The 24135-nt window shown below is 38.5% G+C and overlaps 1 protein-coding gene across 2 annotated transcripts in view; it reads left to right on the top strand.

Annotated features, from left to right (window-relative positions):
• The window catches only part of armc2 (armadillo repeat containing 2), a 247514-nt gene that overhangs the window by 209113 nt on the left and 14266 nt on the right, over nt 1-24135 (top strand). For both annotated transcript variants that reach the window (XM_043687091.1, XM_043687090.1), the window contains 4 exons: nt 6861-6960; nt 13532-13862; nt 15915-16037; nt 20068-20181. In XM_043687091.1, coding sequence (XP_043543026.1) covers nt 6861-6960; nt 13532-13862; nt 15915-16037; nt 20068-20181 — 668 coding nt within the window. The remainder of the gene's footprint in view (nt 1-6860; nt 6961-13531; nt 13863-15914; nt 16038-20067; nt 20182-24135) is intronic.

Below are 24135 nucleotides of genomic sequence, written 5' to 3' on the forward strand. Positions count from 1 at the left end.
CCACACTTATATGAGCCAGACACACCAGAGTCGTTGACCTCCCACATCCAGCACGTAGCACACAGAACCAGCTTGGCAGTCATGTCTTCACCCTCTTCTACTGTGGCGTAATCACTTCACTCAACCTCCTTGTCAAAGACTCCTGAGCTAAAGGCTCAGTCTTCACTCCACAGGAACTTCGTTGGACCCTCTTTTTGGGGCAAGTCTTTGGACTTTGAATTTAGGTTAGAGGAGGAGGGTGGGAGGGAGGCCCTACTTTGTAGGACCTGGGGTCTAGAGCACACCCACTCAAATAACAATCACTTACTTTCCCGACCGGTTTTGCGCTCCGACTTCACTTCCGCCCAGCTCCCGCCATTCTCTGCTGCAGAAAGACCGTTGGCGTCGAGGTAAGTTCTTAAATAACAATCACTTACCTTCCCGACCGGCTTTGCGGTCCGACTTCACTTCCACCCAGCACCCGCCGTTCTCTGCTGCAAAAAAAATGTTATGTAGCATAGATAAGTAAATAATAGGTAAACAGTGGCAAAAACAAAAATACAGGTACAGGCGAATGTTAAGCTTTTGTGAGTCCATTCAGTATTCTAACAACAGTAGGGTAGATACATTTTGAAACCGGCTTGCGTGTGTTCAGGCTTCTGTACCTTCTCCCCAATAGTAGAGGTTGTAGAAAAACATTGCCGGGGTGGGATGGATCTTTAAGAATGCTGGCAGCCTTTTCTTGAGAGCAGGCCTGGTAGATGGATTCTATAGACGGGAAGTCGGCCTTTGTGATTGTCCAGGCCGAGTTCACCACTCTCTGTAACCATCTCCGATCTTGAATGGTACAGTTGCCAAACCAGGTGCGATACATCCAAACAGAATGCTCTCGATGGCGCACCTATAAAGGCTGATGAGGGTATTCGCTGTCATGCCAAATTTCCTCAGCTGCCTGAAGAAGAAGAGACATAGTTGGGCCTTTGTAACCAGTGCATCCACATGAAGAGTCCAAGAAAGCTTGTTGTGGATGACCACTCCCAGGGGCTTGACACAATCTAGTCCCACCTGCCAGTACCCGCCCCATATCCCTGCAAACCTTTCCTATTCATATACCCTTCCAGATGCCTTTTAAATGTTGCAATTGTACTAGCCTCCACCACTTCCTGAGGCAGCTAATTCCATATACGTATCACCCTCTGCATGAAAATGTTGCCCCTTAGGTCTCTTTCAAATCTTTCTGCTCTTACCCTAAACCTATGCCCTCTAGTTCTGGACTCCCCCACCTAAGGGAAGAGACTATGCGTATTTATCCTATCCATGCCCCTCATGATATTACAAACCTCTATAAGGTCAGCCCTCAGCCTCTGACACTCCAGGGAAAGCAACCCCAGCCTACTCAACTTCTCCAAATAGCTCAAATCCTCCAACCATGGCAACATCCTTGTATATCTTTTCTGAACCCTTTCAAGTTTCACAACATCCTTCTGATAGTTAGGAGACCAGAATTGCATGCAATATGCCAAAAGTGGCCTAACCAATGTCCTGTACAGCCACAACATGATCTCCCAAATCTTGTACTCAATACTCTGACCAATAAAGGAAAGCATACGAAATGCCTTCTTCACTATCCCATCTACCTGCGACTCCACTTTCAAGGAGCTATGAACCTGCACTCCAAGGTCTCTTTGTTCAGCAACACTCCCTAGAACCTTACCATTAAGTGTATAAATCCTGCTAAGATTTGTTTTACCAAAATGCAGCACCTCGTATTTATCTGAATTAAACTCCATCTGCCACTCCTCAGCCCACTGGCCCATCTGATCAAGATCTCATTGTAATCTGAGGTAACCTTCTTCGCTGTCCACTACACCTCCAATTTTGGTGTCATCTGCAAACTTACTAACTATACCTCTTATGCTCGCATCCAAATCATCTATATAAATGAGGAAAATCATGAGGACATTCATTTACTGATCTTGACAACTCGTGAAGCCACATTAGATTTCTTGTGGCACTCTTTTCAGAAACAGGAACAGAACTCCCTGGTGACCTGCTGCCACTTCATTCTGACTGTCAGCCCTGGGACCAGGAGACCACAATACACTGCTGTGGAGCTATTGAATGTGTCCTTTTGCCTGCCTTCAGCACTGCATCTGTTACTTTGGAACCTTCACCCACTGATGTGATGTTTTTTTTCTGCTGTTTCAAGTATACAGCAATTTTCTTGTGTCGCTTTCCTTTTAAAAGTGACATCCACCTTTAAAAAGCCACAGCCACCTGACCCACATGGTTTACAGGCAATGAAAGCTGAACCACACCCCACTCCCCACTTTCCTCCACAGATAATATTTAGAAACAGAGAACATGTAGGACTCACACATGGCAATACCACAATCATTAAATGACGTGGGAACATTTATTTGCATGTTGTCTATCTCATGCTGAATGAAGGTGGGCATGTTATGGCCTGACTCTGATGCCCAAATACAGGCCTATACAACTTCTAATCAATGTTTCAGGTCAATATCCTTACAAAAAGTTAATTTTTTTATCTCTCTATAGACCTGACCTAAATACCTGCAGCATTTTCTGTTTTACTGTAGCGTGGATTGATTGTTGTTAAAAAGACACATCTTGATCTGTTAAGTGTGAAATGACAAATTTTAAATTGGACACTTTTCTGTAATTGAGGGTTATAATATTGTAGTTTGCATTTCTTTGTTTCTGGGCAACTGAAAAGCAGTATTGGAAGTTGACAATAGAACTGCAATTATTCCTTTCTCTTGACATTTTAAATGTTCCTCTATTCTACTTTGTACACATGGGATGATTCATATTGAAACTGGTATTTGTGCTTTGCTTTCTCTTGTAGGGTTAAGTGTACTTAATTTGCTTTAGCTATTTTTAGTTTTCAATATAAATATTTTCTGTTACTTTACAGTACATTTTCATGACCTATAAGACAAGCTATTGGTACATTTTTCACCTAAATTCAAATTTAAAAAGAATTATAAGATTTATATTGGAGACAATCTGATTAAATGTAAATTTTTTATATAAAAGGTAACTATGATAATTGCTTTAGTCAGTCAGAAAAATCACATGAGCCATTTCAAGGATAAATCTGGAAAGAAAAGTTTGGCCATACTGCCGTCTTTAACAAGTACACATTTCTGACATACATCACCAGGTTAAGTGCAGACCCTCACTTAACTCATTATCCTATTCTGTTTCTATCCAACACTTACTAAATTGCTAAAAGAAATCTATAACAATTTAACAACCTTCTTGAGTTTTTGAAACCCAAAAAGTAACCTTATTAAGGGACACTTCCATTTTAACACAATAATCAGCCTCACTAGTAAAATTGTTGCAGAAGATACTTCCTTCTCATTATTCTGCTGTGCTAATACAAAAATTGTGGGCTGGAAAGAATGGAAATGAATCAGCTTATGTCTCACAACTTATGAGTCATTGATGTCCTGAAATGAATTGTATGTGTTAATACTCTTGCTACTTCTCATGTGATTATTTGTCTGTCTTCATTTAATTATATGTACAATAGTTGCTAAAGAGCTGTGATTAGGGAACATTAATCTTGTGCAAGCAGTGAAATATGATTGATATGATAGTCAAGTGGGTTGAAGTGAATGATCCTTGGAGAATTCTGAATCATAAATGCACTACAGCAGGAGGGATCACTGTTCCATTAGCTGCATTTAACACTTTGGTCAGGACATCCCTAACTCATCTAGGACTAGTCAGTTTGTGATCTAGCGCATGTGGCACTTTGTCCTGCACTGGGGGTCTTCAAGGAATGATTACAAATGTCACGATTTCTCTGAAGATTGACAAACAACCTGTTTATCTTTGGCTGCATTTGCTGACAAGTGCTTGCAGTATGCCACTTCAATTCGTATGTACACATTTAGAATCTTTGGATTCTCTCCAGTGCCTGCCATTGAGCCTGGTGCCCATGGAATTCCAAGAAGCTGATCCTACAACAGTTGCTTTGCAAATACAAATCACATCAGATCCCCTAATGCTCCAGTGGAACGCTCTGAACTAAACATCGTTATATAGTCCTATCACATCCAGTCACGATTGGTCATGGACATTAAAACAAGGAAGAGGAGGTTTTGCAAACACCTCATCCTCATTGATGGGAAGCAAAAAACATCATTGTTATAAACAAGGCTGATGTATTTACAACCATCTTCAGCCAGAAGTGCTCAGTGGGTAATTAATTTTGGTCTCCATCTAAGGTGTCCACTGTCTTGGATGCCAACCTTCAACGAATTTAATTCACACCATGTAATATCAAGAAATGGCTGGATGCTGCAAAGGCTAAGGGCCTTAACAACATTCTAGAAATAATATGAAGACATGTGCTCCAGACTTGCTGGTACCCCTAACCAAGTTGTTGAGGTATCGCTACAATACTGGCATCTGGCCAATAATGTTGAAAATTGCCCAGCTATGTTCTGTACCCAGCCTAGTTAATTAATCTTGGTAAGTCTACTCTTGATCATTAATAAAGTGATGGAAGGTGTCATCGACAGTGCTATCAAGCAGCACCTGTTCAGCAATAACCTACTTCCTAATATCCAAAGTTAATAATCACACAACACCAGGTTATAGTCCAACAGGTTTAATTGGAGGCACACTAGCTTTCGGAGCGATGCTCCTTCATCGGGTGATTGTGAGCGTCGCTCCGAAAGCTAGTGTGCTTCCAATTAAACCTTTTGGACTATAACCTGGTGTTGTGTGATTTTTAACTTTGTATACCCCAGTCCAACACCGGCATCTCCAAATCATTCCTAATATCCAGTTTAGGTTCCACTCAGTCTACTCAGCTCCTGACCTATTATGACATTACTTTGAACATGGACAAAAGTGAGATCAGAGTGATAGCCGTTGACAACATTGTGTTTGACAAAGTAGGGCATCAAGAAACCATTATAAACTTCAAGTCAATGGAAATCAGACATAAATCGCCAGTAAACAAAGAAAACAGAGAAATGTGGATGCTGGAAATCAATCAAAAACTCAGCAGGTCTGGCAAGAAATGGTGAGAGAAAGTGGAGTTAACATTTTGGGTTCAGTGACCTTTCTTCAGAAAAAGGATTACTGGGCCCAGAACTTTAGCTCTGCTGTCACTCTACAGATGCTGCCAGACCTGCTAAGTTTTCCCAGTAATTTCTATTTTTGTTAAATCACTATTGGTTAGAGTCAGATCTAGCACAAACAAGTATGCTTGTGGTTATGTGTGGTCAGTCATCCCTGCTCCAGGACATTTCTGCAGAAGTTTGTTAGGTTAGTGTCCTAGCCTAACCATTTCAGCTGCTTTATCAATGATCTACTTTTTATTATAAAATCAGAAGTGGGGATATTCACTGATAATTGCACAATGTTCAGCACCACTCATAACTCCTGATATACTGAAGCAGTTCATACCCGAATGCAGCAATACCTGAACAATATCCAGATTTGGGCTGACATGTGGCAAGTAACACTTGTACCACACAAGTACCAGGTAATGACTATTTCCAACAAGGAAAAATGTAACCGTAGCCCACTGACATTCAATGGCATTACCATCGCTGAATTCCCTCACTATCAACTTTCTGGTGGGTACCATTGACCAGAAGCTGAACTGGACTAGCAATATCAATATAGTGATTACAAGAGCAGGTTGGAAGCTAGAAGAGAAATGCATTTTTTGACTCTCCAAAGCCTGTCCACTATCAACAAGGTGGAAGCTAGCAGCGTGATGTATATTTTCTACTTGCCAGGATGAGTGCAGCTCCAAGAAGTTTGACCTATCCAAGACAAAGCAGCCCACTTGATTGGGACCACATTCACAAACATTCACTCCTTTCACAAATGACACTCAGTAGCAGCAGCGTGTATCATCTACAAGATGTACCGCAGAAATTCATCAAAGGTATCTTCAAACCCAAAAACACTTTCATTTGGAAGGACAAGGGCAGCATGTACATAGGAGCATGACCACCTGCAAGTTCGCCATCAAGCCACTTATTACCCTGAGTTGGAAATATATCACAATTCCTTCAATGTAGCTGGGTGAAAATCCTGAAATTCCCTCCCTAACAGCATTGGGGTTGATCCATATCAGCTGAACTGCAGTAGTTTAAGAAAGTCACTCATTACTGCATTCTCAAGGGCAGCTATTTATGGGCAATAAATGGTGGCCCAGCCAGCAAAAACTACATCCCATGAATAAATCAAAATAAAGTAATTATGGAAGGGGAGTGGTTAATGCCTGCATTTAATATAATTGTGTTCAATGGGTCTTATAATTCATTCACAGAATTTGTAAGAAGACCAAATGGAGCATAAATGTATGTTGTTTGAACCTGTATTAAGTAGTAGGAATTTGGTAGCTTATTAATAAGCAAGTGGTATTTTGAATCCCTAGAGTGTGGAAAGAGACCATTCGGCCCATCAAGTCCACATAGACTCTCTTTTAAGAACATGCCACCCAGACCCTCACCCAATCCTTGTAACCCACATTTATCATGATTAATCCACCTAACCTGCAAATCCATCGACAATTTGGCATGGCCAATCCACCTACCCTGCACATCTTTGGATTGTGGGACGAAACCAGAGCACCCAGACACCAGAAACCCACACAGACACCGGAAAATGTGCAAACTCCACACAGGCACTCAAGGCTGGAATCTTCCTGTGTCCCAACCATAATCTAATATATGACACTTTTTCTTGGTATACCTGTCATTAAACAAATCAAATCTTCTCTCAGAAAAAAATAATATGATACAGGTCAGAGAAACTGCACTTAAAGGTATTATAGCTTAACAGACTAATAGTGTTTCATTTTCTTCTATTTATAGCAAACTTTCAGCCTACAATGACTGTTGTCTTGCATTGTCAGAATGCACTAGCTGCTACCAATTATTTTTGGATATCCTCCACAGACACCAAAGGAAGCAGGTTAGTTTTACTGCAACTGAATTTCCTGCATTTCAACATCTCACGTGCCTGACAAATTGACTTGGTCTTGTATATTTACGAAAGAATAGTTTTCATTATATAATTACAGACTGACAGACTGATGTGATTTTTTTTCGGTTTGAATATTAAAATGATCTACATGATGTTTTCCTGTTTAAACTGTGATGTAAAGTAAGTAAATTACATTTTCATCACAAATATAATAAATGTTATACTGTTAAGTTCCAAGAAAGACCAGGAGGCTGTAGCATTTAACAGCAGGAAATTTATTATGGAGACGTTCACTCTACAGGCAGCAAAGTTAGTTTAAGCTGTTTCTCACCCAAAATGGCAATGGCATCATCATTATGTCACATGTTAGACTGTTATAGTCCATCATACATAAAAATACACAATATCCCTCTCTTTTTGCAATGAAAGAGTTATGGACCAGGCCAGACCCTAAGTTACAATTGCAAGTAGCATGTAAGGACCACTGTAAGGAGTGGAAGCAGTTATTTCTCATGTATTATCCAATGGTAAGGAGAAGCCAATTCTTTTTGCATCAAAATCGTTACACAATGCAGAAACAAACTATGCACATACGGAGGAAAAGCTCTAGGAATCTTTTTTTTGGCATTAGATGATTTCACCAATACCTGTATGACTGGGAATTTATCCTACTCACATACCACAGACTACTGACCACAATATTTGGTCCTAATACAGGGATACCTTTTCTAGCAGTGAGACTTGCGCAGAGATAGGCATTTTGCTATCAGTTCACACCTATAGATTTAAGCATCCACAATCCATTTTAAATAGGACTGCTGTGTGCTCTTCAGATTACCTAAGCCGAATGAATCAATTATGGCAGTCCTTAAGTAAATATTTTCTACTCAAAAAAGTAGAGAACACTCCAGTGACGGCAGGACAAGTTCAGAAGTACACTAGAAATGATCCACAACTATCAAAAGTAATGGAAATGGTATTTTGTTGTAAGATTACAGCAACAACCCCAAAACTGAAGCCATATGTCACACAGAGGCAAGGACTATCTGTACAAGCAGGATGTTTCTTTTGGGGGGTGAGAGTCATTATTCCACCACAGCTAAGATAACGTTTTAAATCAACTACATGAAGGTCAGTGTAGCATTGTCAAAATGTAGGAGACAGCCAGAAGATATTTTTGGTGGTCGGGGCTCAATTTGAATATGTGCAGTTTGCACAAGAGTTCACAGCCTACTTCCATTAGCAATACAACACAAAGTGAAAGGCCAGGAATGCTATGGCAAAGAATCCACATTTGCTATGTTGGACCTATTGAATGACAAATGTTTTTTCACAGTGTTGATGCATGTACTAAATGGCTTGAAGTTGCCATCATGAAGGTGACATCTTCAGAGAAAACCATTGAAAGACTGGGAAAGATCTTTGCAAGGTTTGGTTTTACAGAACAACTTGTGAGAATGGTTCACATTTTGTATCACAAGAGTTTAAGGACTAAGTAAAGCAGAATGGAATCCAACATATCCTATCACCTTCTTATCAACCAGCCACAAATGGTTTGGCAGAAAAGTTTGTTCAGATAATGAAACATCATTATCCAAACTACTGAGCCAATTTTTGTTAAAATAGTGGAACAAGCCCACTTGACAACTCAAAGTTCTCCAGCATTGCAAACTGTAAAGCATCAGTTGTGCACAGTGTTTGATTTGCCGCAAACAAGCAGATGTGATTCAAGATGGAAGTCTCTTGAATTTAAATAGTCCTTTATGAATACTAATCATCAAGTATTCCTGTGACTCAGGATCTATCTTTATTTGGAGATAAACTTAACTAAGGACTTCTAACTAGTCCAGCAAACAGTTATTGATTAAAGGAGAAAGTGAGGATGATACAGCTCGGCAGATGGTACTGGATTAATAGTGATCTTAAAATCACCGCAGATGCGTACCGATCCACTTTTCTTCATCATTAGTATGATAGACGTAGCCTAAAACATCAAATCTTGGGTTCAAGGACTCCAATCGTGATAGCTTCTCTAATTCTGCTTTGAACTTTGGTCTGATTGTATAAGACACTGATCTAGCCTTGCAACATTTTGCTTGATTCTCATCCTTGATTTTCAATTTGACAGTGGTATTTTCTGTGCTTCCCAGATCCCCATTGAAAACAATGACATGTTTCTTTAGAATTTAGATTAGATTAGATTACTCACAGTGTGGAAACAGGCCCTTCGGCCCAACAAGTCCACACTGACCCGCCGAAGCGCAACCCACCCATTCCCCTACATTTATCCCTTTACCTAACACTACGGGCAATTTAGCATGGCCAATTCACCTGACCTGCATATCTTTGGACTGTGGGAGGAAACCCACGCAGACACGGGGAGAATGTGCAAACTCCACACAGTCAGTCGCCTGAGTCGGGAATTGAACCCGGGTCTCTGGCGCTGTGAGGCAGCAGTGCTAACCACTGTGCCGCCCACGAATGATAGTTCAATCTCAGAATTTGACAAATAACTTATTTTAGCCCAGTTGAATTTGATTTTCTCCAACTCAGTCTTCACAATAAAACCAGAAAATTCAAACTGATTATATAATTGAACATTCTCTTTGTCTGTATGCATTCTTAGTACAATTTTTCTGTGTTGCGATGATGTACATTTTCATATATCAATGAAACTACTGCAGTGGTGTCCACCTCCATTCTTATTGGTTTTCCAATGCTCTGGCTTCCACTAATCTTCACCACACTGTTGTTTTTTCTTTTGCATTTATGCTCTCCCTGACATCCCTTGTCAGCCATGGTCACCTCATCCTCCCCTTGATATGTTTCTCCTTCCTTGGGATGAATTTCTGCTGTGCCTCCTGAATTAGCCCCCAAAATCTCTGCCATTGCTGTCAACCATCTTCCCTGCTAGGGTCCCCTTCCATCAATTCTGGTCAGCTCCTTTATTATATCTTTGTATTACACCTGAGTATAAAACCATTACAACAGATTTCAGTTTCTTTATCTCAAACAGCATGGGCAGATATGAATTCTATCATAATATGGTCACTGCCCCCAGGGGTTCCTTCAGCTTAAGCTCCTTAATCAAGTCTGCTTCATTACAAATCCAGAATTGCCTGTTCCCAAGCAGACTCTAACACTATCTGCTCCAAAAAGCCATCTCATAGTCATTGCACAAATTTCTTTTGTTGGGACTCAACTCCCACTTCCACTTGCTGCTATTAGTGGTCCACTCAGTGACAGATGTCCTACTCATTATTTAAGTCCTTTAGTAGTGATTGTACCTAGGTTGAACAAGTCAAGTGAATGATTCAAACAATTTTAACATGCTGAATGCTTAAAAGCCTTGGGAAGTTGTATGTGCTTCTCATAGTATGGCTGTAGAATAAATGTTGGATCAAAAACAGCAATTGTTGGAGAAACTCAGCAGGTCTGACAGCATCTGTGGAGAGAATGCAGAGTTATCATTTCGAGAACAGTTCTGAAAAAGTGTCACTCTGCTTTCTCCAGGGATGTTGCCAGACTTGCTGCGTTTCTCCAGCAGATTTTGTCCTTGTTTCAGATTCCCAGTCAGGTTCCCAGTGAGAATCTCACCATATTATGGGCCTTGGCACTGGAAGCCTACAGCGTCTGGGTTCTAAAATCTGCGAGATGAGAGATACTCCTTCGGTAATCCAGTAGCAAGAAGGTACATCAAGTGAGGAGGTGTCATGGGATTTGGCTGCAAGTGCAAGGGGGTGTTGACTCAATGATTTCCCCTTCTCACCATCCTTCTCACCACCTCCAGGAAGGGAATAAATCATGGCTAAATTGAACGGAATATGTAGTGTCACCCAAACCATCATTTAGTGCATCATTATCACAGTGACTATGTACTTTGCAGCTGACTATATCTTATATAACAATTTATTTTTCTATGGCACTTTGGAACCATCTTAGCTAGACAGTTACCCAGGTACAATACCTCTTATTTGGATCCAGGTGTTGTACACCAAAACAACATCTTAATCACAAAGTTCGCATTGAATATAAAGGCCACCAAAGTAGTTCTCCACTGGGGAAGGTGTTTTCAACATAATAAAATAGAGTCCATACAAAATACAGGACTGAATCAACCTTCACTTCTTGCTATGGCAGCTCTCTCTCTCTCTCTCTCTCTCTCTCTCTCTCTCCCCCTCCCTCTTGGATAGTCTAGGACCAGACAATATAACCTCAGAATAAGGGGTTAGTCTTTTACAGAGATGAGGAGGAATTCTTTCTCTAGATAGTATACAGTCTATGGAATTCTTTATCAGTGAGGGAATCAAGGGTTATAGGGAAAATGCAGGAAAGTGGAGTCGAGGATTATCGGATCAGTCATGATCTCACTGAGTGGATGCGCAGATTTGATGGGCTGAATGGCCTGCTTTTTCTCCGCCGTCTTATGGTTTTATGGGGGTTTTTATGGCAATTAAACAGACAAACCCTTTATTGAGTTTACCTTGCAAGATGCTACTTATGACTCAGATCCACGATAAAAGGCTGCTATTAACATTTTTTACTTCTATCTCTTCTGAATTCTGTATAAAAGTTTCCAAGTTTCACACACTTCACCATGAATACTTTTAACAAGTTAGAAGTTATGATGGAGGAAAATGATAATTCTCACCAAGGTTCTGTTATGCTCAATTTCTTCCTCATTAATGCCACCATTGAAATATTCATTCTATGAAATTCAAAGGTCAGCGAAATTAATATTCACTCAGATAGATTCACCCTTCATAATTCTGTTAAAAACAATTATCAGCAGACATTATTTAATTGTTAGAATCAGTGTTTTAATTAAAAAGTTAATTTAATTAAGTAATTCTTTATTTCTAGTGTTTCTCATATTTTATGTTAACTGCTGAAGATATATTGTTGTGATATGCCTATTATTCTACATTTGCTTTTTACATTTTTATGCAATATTTTGTGTGTTTCTAAATTTAGCTACACAGTTAAAAATAATATAATTATTATTAGAGTTTAACTGCTATTGTGTGGTATGGAATTGGTTTCCAAAATAGGATAAAACATTTAAACATTATTTTCAAAATGCTGATTACTTTTCTTAGTAGTAGATTATATAGTTCATTTTTGATCAAGAAGAATTAATTGCACATGGTGAGGTTTTATAATCAATCTTGAACAGACAAGTGGAAGTCCTGTATTATACTTAACAAGGAGGTGATGGTCTAGTTATACTATTGCTGGATATTAATCCAGAGGCCCAGGTAATGTTTCTGGAAACCTTGGTTCAAATCCTGCCATGTTTGTAGAATTTGAAGTCAATAAAAATCTGGGATTAAGAGTCTAATTAAAATTGTTGCCAATTGTCAGGGAAAACACACATCTGGTTTACTAATGCCTTTTACAGAAGAAAACTGCCATCCTTGCCTACATGTGACTCCAGACCCACAGCAACATGGTTTTGACTCTTTACTGACCTCTGGGCAATAACCATGGAAATTCACATCCTGTGAATTATTTTTTAAAAAACTTGTGATATCAGTATACTGGTTTTTAATATCTGGTTGTCCCTCTAAATCACAACTTCATATACAAGAATAATATACAAGATGCTACAATGTTGACTCCTGGTTGAGATATTAAAATAGATTTAATCTATCTGTACATGTGGATATTAAGGATACAAATATTTGAAGAAGAAGAGATTCTGGCCATGTGCCTTGGCTAATACTTCTCCTTTAAAACCAAGATCAACAAAAACAGATTAACTAGTCATTCATCTAATTTATTGTTTGGATCATCTTGCTGAATGCAAATTATCTGCCACATTTGTATACAACTCAATTGCTGAAATTGTAATTCATTGTGATTGATTGACTATGAATCAGACAAACTAGGAACAGGAGTTACCATTTGGCCCTTTGAGCCTGCTCCATTATTCAGTGTGATTATGGCTAATCTTCTGTCTCAATGTCATAATCTATTTTTCTCTCCATACCTCTTGATGCCTTTTAAAATATAAAAAATAATCATTTTCTTAAATATATTCAGCGAAGTGTTTTGGGACATCCTGAGAACATCATAAAAATACAAATTGTTTCCTTTTCTGTTACATTGACTTTCTCTCTCATTGTATCTCTCTTGATCATGGATGCAGAACTGTCAATCATCTGTGTCTCCCACTCCCTATGTGTTTTTTCATTATTTTTCTCCTTTGATTGCTCCCTACCTCCCTCCTCTCATTTTGCTTTTATTACCTACTCTTGCCAGAATGCAATTATGAGAAATTCTGTTTATATATCTAGAAGATAAAGCTTATTCTTAATAAGATTAATGCATAATTAAGACATCATGTATTTCAGCATATTGGTGATGATCGAAATGTACTGCCTCTGCCATGACCTCATGATTATGACCTTAAAATGAAAATTGAACTTTGATAGGCTACACTTTCCACCTGTTATGTGAAAACAAGTCATGCCTGTTTTTAAAGCTGACCTGTTTGTACTTTTGGATAACATTTAAAATCAGAGTTCATATCTATGTATTGCTTTTGTTCCCCAAGGATTTAGTGGTCCGTGTGGTTTTTATTTTGGGAAACATGACTGCAAAGAACAATAAAGCAAGAGAGGAACTTTACAAACAGAAGCACAGTGTCGAGACTTTACTAACTCTATTTCAAACGTACCACGAACTAGATGTTAAAGTAAAAATCACCCCAGCAAAGGCACAGAACAAGAATGAAATAGATGGATCCAAGAACCAGAGACTCTCTGAGGTAGAAGATATCCTAGTAAAGCTGATAAGAGTGATTGCTAATTTATCCATAAGCACTGAAGTTGGCTCTGCATTCTGTGGAAACCAGAATTGTGTGGATCTGCTTATTAAAGTACTAGGTTAGTCTAGCATTTCTCTAATATCTTTTGCATGTTTAAAAAATGTTTCACTTCATTAGTAAAATGCTATTCAATTAATTTGGTGAGTCATGGGATTTATGTTAGAGTTGATTATTATTATTATTATCTTATTATTACTGATGAAGTTAAACTTTTGTTCTTCTGTAAAGACTTCTGATTAAAATCTGACTCTGCCTTAATCAACTTTCAGTCTTCAGAAAATAAAAAATATGATGTATTTCACTGATTTCAACATTTTGTTATTCAAAAATTGAAGAATGCATCATCTGAATCTTTTTGGCAGTCTTTAGAATACTCCAAAGTATTATTAATTTTTATAATCTAATTATATAGATCTGGCTGCCATACCTGTGCTTTCCTTATTGTTTTATTGACTAATGTTGTATGATTCAGTATTAACTCCAAAGAAGATCACTATTGTTCCTGTTGTGTTCGGTTGTAGATTATGCATCTATAAAAGGGACTACTGTAACAGCATTGTTGTCCTCTATATATTGCTGACTGGCTTCAAAAAAGTTTACAGTTTAGCCTGAGGTGGTAAAACTGTGAAGTCTGCCCTTTTTTTTGTTATTCAAAAGCAAACCATAGCTTTTCAAAAGGGTACCCTATCTCTCCAAATGGATTTGTATTTGAAGTTTAGACCTTCTCCTAACAGGTTAACGTGCACCATTCATATTTCATATTTCTTGCATATGAAAATCAGATCAGATTAAAGATAGCTGAAGACATATGCAGCTGCCTCCTTGAAAAATGCCTGTCCAAAGTGTCACTCACCCCTATTACCCATCCTGGGAGAATTGTGGAGGCCAAGTTATGGGTAAGACTTCTTGGTCCAGGTCTCTCACGTCATTTTGGCTAAATCAGGGACCCTCTCAACTGTGCACAATTTCAGGCCTAAATGTTTGTCAGAAGTTTTTAAATTCAAAGAATATTTAAAGAGGCACATCAGTGTAATAATGCCACATTGACTAATGTAAAAATGAGTGCTTTGAAATTTGGAGTTACAATATGAGAACATTGACCATTGAGTAACAACTGAGTGTGGTGATAACAGTATAACATGTTCTAATTACCACTTAGAGAATCATACTGAATAAAACCAAATTTAAACATTAACGTTCACCTCACTTTTAACCAAACTATCCCCCAGATCTCCTAAAGCATTACTGTATTAAATCAGACCATACATGGTTTTATAAACAATATGCCAAGGAGTGTAATGCAAAATATAGTTTTATTTTGTTAAGGTAGAGTTGTGTCATCTATAAAGATTAATTTTGATTTAGCAAGAATTAAGTGATGATCAAATTAATCAGTTCACAATGCTTGCTTTATATCTCACTCTCAGCTTGTCATTGAGAGACCCTTTCAATCAGAGGGTTATTTGGTTAAAGCCCACTACTGAAATAGGCTGACAGTTTAATGCATTTACTTTAAGACTATTAAAACGAACTAATTGGTCACTTATTAATTTGTTGTTTATGGGATCTTGCATAATTTGGCTGACACATTTGTCTGTAAAACAAAAAAAGACAGCATCTGAATAACTAATTGACTGAAATGTTTTGAGGATATTCTGATAAAGCAAAACACACTGTATACAAAGGCAAATTCATGAACAATGACATATTAGTACAGATGTAGTTGTAGTGATTGTAATGAGGTCAACCAGGTGGACATCATTGAATATGTTCCCTGATTGGGGCTGCTAATCTGGTCCAATCAGGGAGCCCTGCCTGACATTATGCCTATCTTTGCTTTTAAATGGTTTGTACTGACTATTCAAGGATTAGAGACTTGTGTGTCAAAGTACTGTTTTTGTGCCATTATTACACATAAGAAAGACATCTGTAATGCATAAGGTGGTCCTTCTCCTCTTTCTAAATGAGTTGAAGTCTTTTGCAACTGTTATTCTCTGTCTAATAGTCCAACAGAAACCAAGTGAAAAATTCACAATGAAGATCTTAAGTCAGTTGAATGTGAGTTATTCTTCATTAATGTGTTGATCCATTTTTTTTATTTTTGAAATAGAATGCAAAACAATTGAGAAGTGTGAAGAACTGATGATGAATGCTGCAGCAACGATCAACAACCTGTCGTATTACCAAGTGAAGAACTCTGCTGTCAAAGCTAGGCAGCTGCACATAGCTGAATGTACACTTATCATAATTTCCTCATCTAACATTGTCACAACTATTTTAATGATGCTAATTTAAAGATTTCTTCAAAAATGTGCAGCTACTGGTGGTGGAAGTAGAATCTTTGAATATTTTAAGGTAGAGGGTAGATAGATATTTGCGAAGCAAGAGCTGAAACATTATTAAGATAGGTGGAAAAGTGGGGTTAAGGTTACAATCAGATCAGATTGTATTGAATTGCAGAGCAGATTTGGGAGGATGAATGGCCCACTCCTCCTTGTTTGTATATTTGTATCATTATGGTTCATTTAGAATTTCATCAACTTTTCTTGATCTTTAAAAATTCATTGTGTGGGGAATGTATTGATACATGCTAAAGATATGTTTTGTATCTTTCTGTGACTAGCCAACTGTAGATGGTCAGTATAAAAACAGCTATGATCAGGATGCCACTCAAGGGCTGCAGTCACAGAAGACTTTGATTAGATTACTTACAGTATGGAAACAGGCCCTTCAGCCTAACAAATCCACGCTGATCTGCCGAAGCGCACCCAGACCCATTCCCCTACACTTACCCCTTCACCTAACACTATGGGCAATTTAGCATGGCTAATTCACCTGACCTGCACATATTTGGACTGTGGGAAGAAACCGGAGCTCGTGGAGGAAACCCACACAGACACAGGGAGAATGTGCAAACTCCACACAGTCAGTCACCTGAGGTGGGAATTGAACTCGGGTCTCTGGTGCTGTGAGGCCAGTGTGCCACCGTGCCACTATCAGATTGTAAATAATTGGGTGTACAGACAATTCATCTCAAAAGTAGTTTGCTTTAGTCATTTTGTGTATTTAGTTTTTTGCCTAAGATCAATATTGAGTGATAAACACTAAGATGTTATTCCCTAAAGGAGAGGAATGTAGAGTCGAAGAATTTTCTGCTATCCTCAACATCTCTTAACAGTCATTCATGGAAGAGGTTAACTGGTGCTAAAAAGCTCTCTCTTCCAATTGATCTTTCAGGAAATAAATGTTAAAAGAAGAATTGTTTTTATATAAAAATAATATTTGAAATTAGTTTTTCATTTTCTAGTTAACTGATCTGTATAGCAAGGAAAAGGGAGTCCAACATAAAACATTATGGCTCACAACTCTAATCTGAAAAATATCCATCTATTGAAAATCATCGTTTTCTGCCATCTATGTGGTCACTTTCTGCCCTCCATAAAACCCGTTAGCCAGGTGACTACATTACCCTTAATTTCATTTGGCAATATTTTTGCTATAAATTCTAATGTAGCAGCTTAATGGCCTCAGCCTGAGCTAAGTTATTATTTACATTAAAAAATTAGTCTGATGTGCCTTCCAAATGTATCCTGCACAATTTTGTAGGGGTAGCGGATACAAAAAAAATCATATTTATTCTCATGATTGCATTTCTAAGTTTTTGGGTTTTTTAGTCCATATCACAAACTTAACATTAATTGGATATCATGACATCAGACTACTGTACATCGTTCTGTACTGTACAGAAGCTGTCTCGTGTGTCATACTTGGATTCATTCATCTTGCATCTACCTTCTACTTTCTCATCCTACTATGCTTCATATGTAAACTCTTCATTCACATTCTGTTAACCAGGACAGTGAAATAGGCAGTATATTTGTTCTATTTGTTAAGCATTTCAGTGTCGTGACTTACAACTAAAGTGCTACAACATAGAGGAATAGCATATACACATTACATTTATAGCTGCCAGCACGATGAGATCCTAAGCTCTGACATTATGTCCATTTTGGAAGAAAGATTGAATTATTGCCTATTTAATTTGTCATCCATCTATCTGTCTGTCCATCTATCCATCCATTCATTCATTCCTTCATGAGTATATGATACTTTTAATATACGTTTCCTTTGAGTATTCTTTTTTCCCCAATGACTGACTTTAGCCAGCAATGTCAGGATTCCTGGTAAAATTAGCAACAAATAATCAACTGTAATTTTAAATGTATGTGGCTTGATCAATATTTATGATGACACAAAGCTCTTCAAATATGATCACCAATGGGATAGGTGACAAATGGATAGTTAAAGAGGACTATGATTAAACTCAGGTGATTGCTTTCATTAATGTGCTTTTTTAAAAAAGTTGCAAAAGCAAAACAAAAATAGTTATAATTAAAATCACAACGGTAAATTACACTAATCTAGAGTGGTGATAAGACAAGAAAAGAGGCAATGATACAAAATCTGTGGCCAGATTAGGCACTGCTGTCCAAAAGTAAAGTATTCAAAGAAAAGAAAGCAAGAAGGAAGATTGTGGTAGATGGAATTCTTGGTTGAGATGGCAGCAATGGGCCAGGATTGCTCAATGGGGAGAGCTTTTTGAGTGAAATTGATCAAAGCTGTGAAGGCTTCGATCTGTCATACGGAAAGGTGCCATCTCAGGACAGGCAAGAATATGCTCTTTAAACCATCTGTTCTCTCATAAGGTTATATCATTTAGCAGGTCATTGCCAACTTATTTTAAGGACTTTTGCCTGTCTAGATCTTCACTTACTGTCACTCCACTTCCCACTGCGAGCTTTCACCATGGATTGGCAATAGCTTATACAGTTTCACCTTCCACCTTTCATGAGAGGCAATGGGAGAAGAAATACCACCATCAATCACACCAGAAACAAAAATGCCAGCAGCAACATCAACTTCCTTCTCCTCAGCCACATGCCCCATTACAGGATAGACGGATGAATACTGGCATCCATTTGGATTGATTTGAGACCTTAAACACACAGTCTAGAGGCAGAGGATCATCTCTTTCAACATATTTGATCACCAGTGCATCAGGAGGCTGAAGCTCTCATTCCAGGTTGGAAAATGACATCTGCTTCTTCCCATTGAACCAGTTGATCTTGCATTGACTGTGGCTGATAAGGTGCTTGTCATTGAAGAATGCAATCCCTTCTCCCTCTTTTCCATCTCCTTTGGTCTCTGTCTGTTATCAAGTTTGTTCTCGACTGCAAGTATAGAAATTAGTGAGGTATGAGTGTTTGTGAGACCTTTTTTTACAGAATAGGGAGGACAACATTTTTGGATTGTGACTGTGAGATTGGTTGTGAGAGGACTGTATCTGAGGGTGAGTGTGAGTTTGGCTGTTCAGGTGGGAAGTGAAAAGTTTGGAGATAGCGGAATGAGTGTAGCTGCAAGGTGTGCTGTCCTGAGGACTGCTGTGCAAGAGAATGCACAGAAAATCAGACATTGGGACTTGATGTTTGAAACTGTAACACCATTCATCTGTCCTGCTCTCATAGATTAATAGTATATTGTCTCCAAGCTGAAGGGTGCACATTTCATTTGCTTGCTTTCTTGATCTCTTCTATCCAGAATCTGCTTTGCTGGAGAGGATGTCCTCCTCTCCTCCTCCTCCTCCTCCTGTATTTGGGAAAGTCCACCTAACTACAGCCCCTCAGATTCTACAACAGATCCTCAAGGTAACAGCAAGAGATCCAGGGCGCAGACTTCTGGGTCTCTTCTCTGTTCCTGTGGTTGCTATAGCTATGTCCAGTTTAATCAATGTCCATGTCATTATTACTTTAATGAGAAATGTTTCCTTTGTCAGATTGGATGCATTAGCCTGCCTGCTGTATCTGATTGGTCAGGAAACTTGGAATTGGGATGCTAATGCTAGGACTCAGGAAAAGAGATGTAACTACGTTTGCCAATCAGTAAATCAGTTCCACACTTTTGGTAGGGGCTAAGTCCACAAATTCCACTTCTGCCACAATCCCCACCAATATATCCTCAGTAGTAGGAACTTAACATAAATTGAAACAATTTTTGATTCAAGAAAGTTAAAACAGAGATTGAAATTAAATGATAAGCTTTCTAAATATCAAAGTGGACACAAATTTAATTGACCCTCCAGTATTTAAGGTTATTTACAAGAGATGGCCAACTTAAAAATGTAATTGACAAGCCACATTCTTCTGTATAAAGATTGCACCTTATTTTTCTTTCAATAACACAGGTCGTTCTTTATTGTTCTGCAGTGTTGATGAAGCTTTTATTGTGTAACAATATGGATGCAATACTGGAAGCTGCCCGGGTCTTTGGAAATCTCTCTCGGTCTAAGGAGGTCCGTAACTTCATTGTACAGAACAATGGTAAGTGAGAATATTATTAACAATATGCATTTTTATAAGTTGATTGTAGTGCAAATGATTTCTGAGAAAGTTGCATTGTACTTACGACATGAAAAGAAGTTCTGTTTTAGTTCTAATTACTTAATATTTACTAACCATCTGTTCTACTTCTGATATATTCAAGCTCTTCACACAGAGGGTGGTGGGCGTTTGGAACGCGTTGCCAGCAGAGGTGGTAGAGGCAGGCACGGTAGATTCATTTAAGATGCGTCTGGACAGATGCATGAGTAGGTGTGGAGCAGAGGGTTACAAATGCTTAGGAATTGACCGACAGGTTTAGACAGTACATTTGAATTGGCTCAGGCTTGAAGGACTGAAGGGCCTGTTCCTGGGCTGTGAATTTTCTTTGTTCTTTGTTCTCTTTGGTTTATAGTAATTGATTAGGAAATCCAATTGTGTTACTGAGTTTTAGGCTTCACAAATATTAAGAATATTGTCCTTTTGCTGTGTTTCGTATCATCAAAATTGACTTTAAAATTGTGGTTTGAGTAAATCAGTTTCAGATCTCCAGCATCTAAATGTTCTTTGTTTTATTTAAGTAAATTGAATTGCTTTCACAAAATTCATTACTTATTTGCAAAGCTCTTCTACTATTTATAGTGCTATGACATTTGTAAAGATTTTTAATTCCTTCTCAAGCCTTGATCAAGTTACTGCACTATTCTCCATTCAGATAAATACTATTAAGAAGTTGGCTTATATTCTTTCCTGTTCAGAATATTTCCAATAGTTGATTTTGCATTTTTGTTGATTAAACATAATCTTTTTACTTTTAGGGCCTTTTGTTATTTTGTGTAACTATGAAAATGCACAATTGAAAGGTGAATGTTTTACTTTGATGTGCTTACTCTGTATCCCTTTTCATTATAAAAAAATTGTATTAAAATTTAACTCGACTAGTTACTTTGTTGGTAAATTTCACTTTCACTGACAATCCATAAAAATGGATTACCTGTTCTTTGGAGATCCTGGCAGATATCAACAAAAATGGAAGTAGTGGTTTGAAAACAAGGAGCCAAATCCCTGTGGTACATCCAGATAGTACTTTGCAACTGGGACTCTGGTATTATTTATGGGTGACATAGTGGCTCAGTGGTTAGCACTGCTGCCTCACAGTGCCAGGGACCCGGGTTTGATTCCATGCTTGGGTGACTGTCTGTGTGGAGTTTGCACATTCTCCCTGTGTCTACGTGGGTTTCCTGTGGGTGCTTTGGTTTCCTCCCACAATCCAAAGATTGCTTTGCTAAATTGCCCATAGTGTTCAGAGATATCTTGGTCAGGGGTAAATTTAGGGGAATGGGTTTGGGTGGGTTACTCTTCGGAGTGTTGGTGCGGACTTGTTAGGCTGAAGGGCCTGTTTCCACACTGTAGTGATTCTATTATCTTATCTTTAATGGTGCACCTAAAAGCATGGTGGAAACAGATTTGAATATTTTCTAAGGATCTTGACAAACAAGGGAGTCAATTGTTATCTGTGGTAGGTAGGAAAGTGAGGCCACAATCAGATCACTCATGATCTCATTGAATAGTGAAACAGGCGGAAGAGGTCAAATGGCATACTCCTACTCTTAATTTGTATTTTGTGAACCTGAAACACTGGAAGGTTATTTGACCTGACAAGGTGGGAGGGTTTGAGAACGAGGAGCAGATTAAAAGGTTGAAATTATCTATGAATTAGTCAGTCCTATTGATTTCTGCATGATCTGCAGTGTATGAAAATCACCAATCACCTGGGGAACAGGCAGGTTGATAATTTAAATATATAGAATGCTTATTATCAGCTTCTTTAATCTTGATTTCTGGCTGTCAAAAATGTGTGGAACTCCTAGAAAAATCAGGCATGAGGACAGCACAACTTAAGGGGCTGTACAAGTGTCAAGCAAGAAATGTTTAAAATAGTGATCACCTACCTATTTCCTTGTTTAGATGAAATCCTTTGTTCACTGGCATTCTTCTGAACCAAGGTGAGGAGAAGTAGTAATGCCACCAGCAAAAAAGGAAGAGATAGCCTTCGTTTTGTCCTTAAACGTCAGCAGTTCCATAAGAAAGGGTGATGAGCACAGAATACCAGTTGGCAAGAGGCAATACCTCATCCACAGGGTTTACAGTCAATGATTAGCTTCCATAACATGACAGCGCACTAGTGCTATAGGAAGCTAAAACTTCCAAATCAGTGATCTCTGGCATTGCAGCTTCTGAAAGAAGACCTCCTGTCAAGTAGACCTGCATTATCAGTGGCTGCAAATGTCACAGTAATTAGTCATCACTTTGGCTCTCTCCAGGAAGGCAATATTTATAGAATCTCACAATCTGCTACATACAACAGGATCTCACAATGAGCAGTGCCTTGTTTGCCACGCCTGGAACTTCTCAACCTGTGAGACTAGTCAGATGAATGTATATTCAGCTTCGTTGTTCTTACTGCCTTCCCACAGATCTTGAGGTCATCAATTCCAAACATACAGCAATCAAGGTACCTCCACATCATGCAGTTGTCTTCATTATGAAAAGAGTTTTCACTCCATCAATGCTTAGCTCCTAGAATCACAATAAAAATCATCATGGTGGAGGTGATACCTTAGTGTTATTGTTACTAGTGATTTGGAGACCGGGGTAATGTCCTGGCAGCTCTATTATGGTGAAATATAAATTAAATAAAAATCTGGAATTAAGAATCTAGTAATGATCATAAAACCACTGTCGATTTTCATAAAAACCTATCCTGTTCACTAATGTCCTTTAGGGAAGAAAACAGCTGTCCTTACCTGCTGAGATCAATGTGTGACTTCAGACCCACAGTAATGTGGATGATTCTTAACTTATCTGAAATGGACCATTCAGTTGTGTCAACCTGTAGAATATCTTGAAACAAAGGAATAAAACTGTTGGCCCACCTGGCTTCAACTGTTTAAAAATCTGTTATTCAATCACTCATGAGATGTGGACATCACTGACTGAGCCAACATTTATGCCCATCTCTAGTTTCCCTTGAGAAAGCGGTAGTGAGCTGCCTCTTTAAACCAGTGTAGTCCATTTAGTCTAAAATGCCATTTGGAAAGCAGTTCCAGGATTCTAACCCAGAAACCCAAAAAAAAGGTGATATTTTTCTAAGTCAGGATGGTGAGTGGCTTTGAAGGAAACTTGAGGTACTGGTGTTCAGATCTATTTGCCACCTTCGGGATGAACGTGATAGTGAGTTTTGAAGCTGCTGTCTAATGAACCTTGGTGAATTGCTGTAGTATACCTTGTAGAAAGTACACACACTTCTGCTACTGAATATCAGTGATGGAGAGAGTGAATATTTGTGGATGTGGTGCAAATCAAGTGGCTGTTTTGACTTGGTTGGTGTCAATCTGCTTGAATGTTGTTGGAGCTGCACTTATCCAGTCAACTAAGGAATATGCTCCCAAAAAGGGCCTTGTAGATGGTGGATAGGCTTTGGAAATTCAGGAGTTACTTATTGCACAATACTAGGATTCCTTAGGAAGGATCAGGTGGTCAGTTGGCAGTGTGAAGACTCCTATATAATCTTAATTTTATTTTTTATTCATTCAATTTATTCATAAATCAGCATAAAAAACTGGCAATGCTCACAACTCATGAAATAATAAAGAGAAGTTTAATTAGTTACAGGACAGAGAGTATAATATCAACAATAGGGAAGCTTTTAGACATCGTGGGCTTAATCATAACTTCCAGAAGTTCTTTCAGGTCAGGTTAGAGGTTAAAATTTTAAATTCCCTTGAAACAGGAAGTCTAGCTGCCTAAACACACCCACCTCCGTGATTACTTCGATCAGATGAGGAACAGATTTTGAAACTACGTGTGGGAGGTGGGATGCTCATTTTACTGTGGAGTTGTATTTCTTCCTTTTGTTGTTCTATTTTTTTAATGTGTCAGTTGTTTTAAAAGTGC

Source organism: Chiloscyllium plagiosum, chromosome 3 (assembly GCF_004010195.1).
Source record: "Chiloscyllium plagiosum isolate BGI_BamShark_2017 chromosome 3, ASM401019v2, whole genome shotgun sequence".
NCBI lineage: Eukaryota > Metazoa > Chordata > Chondrichthyes > Orectolobiformes > Hemiscylliidae > Chiloscyllium > Chiloscyllium plagiosum.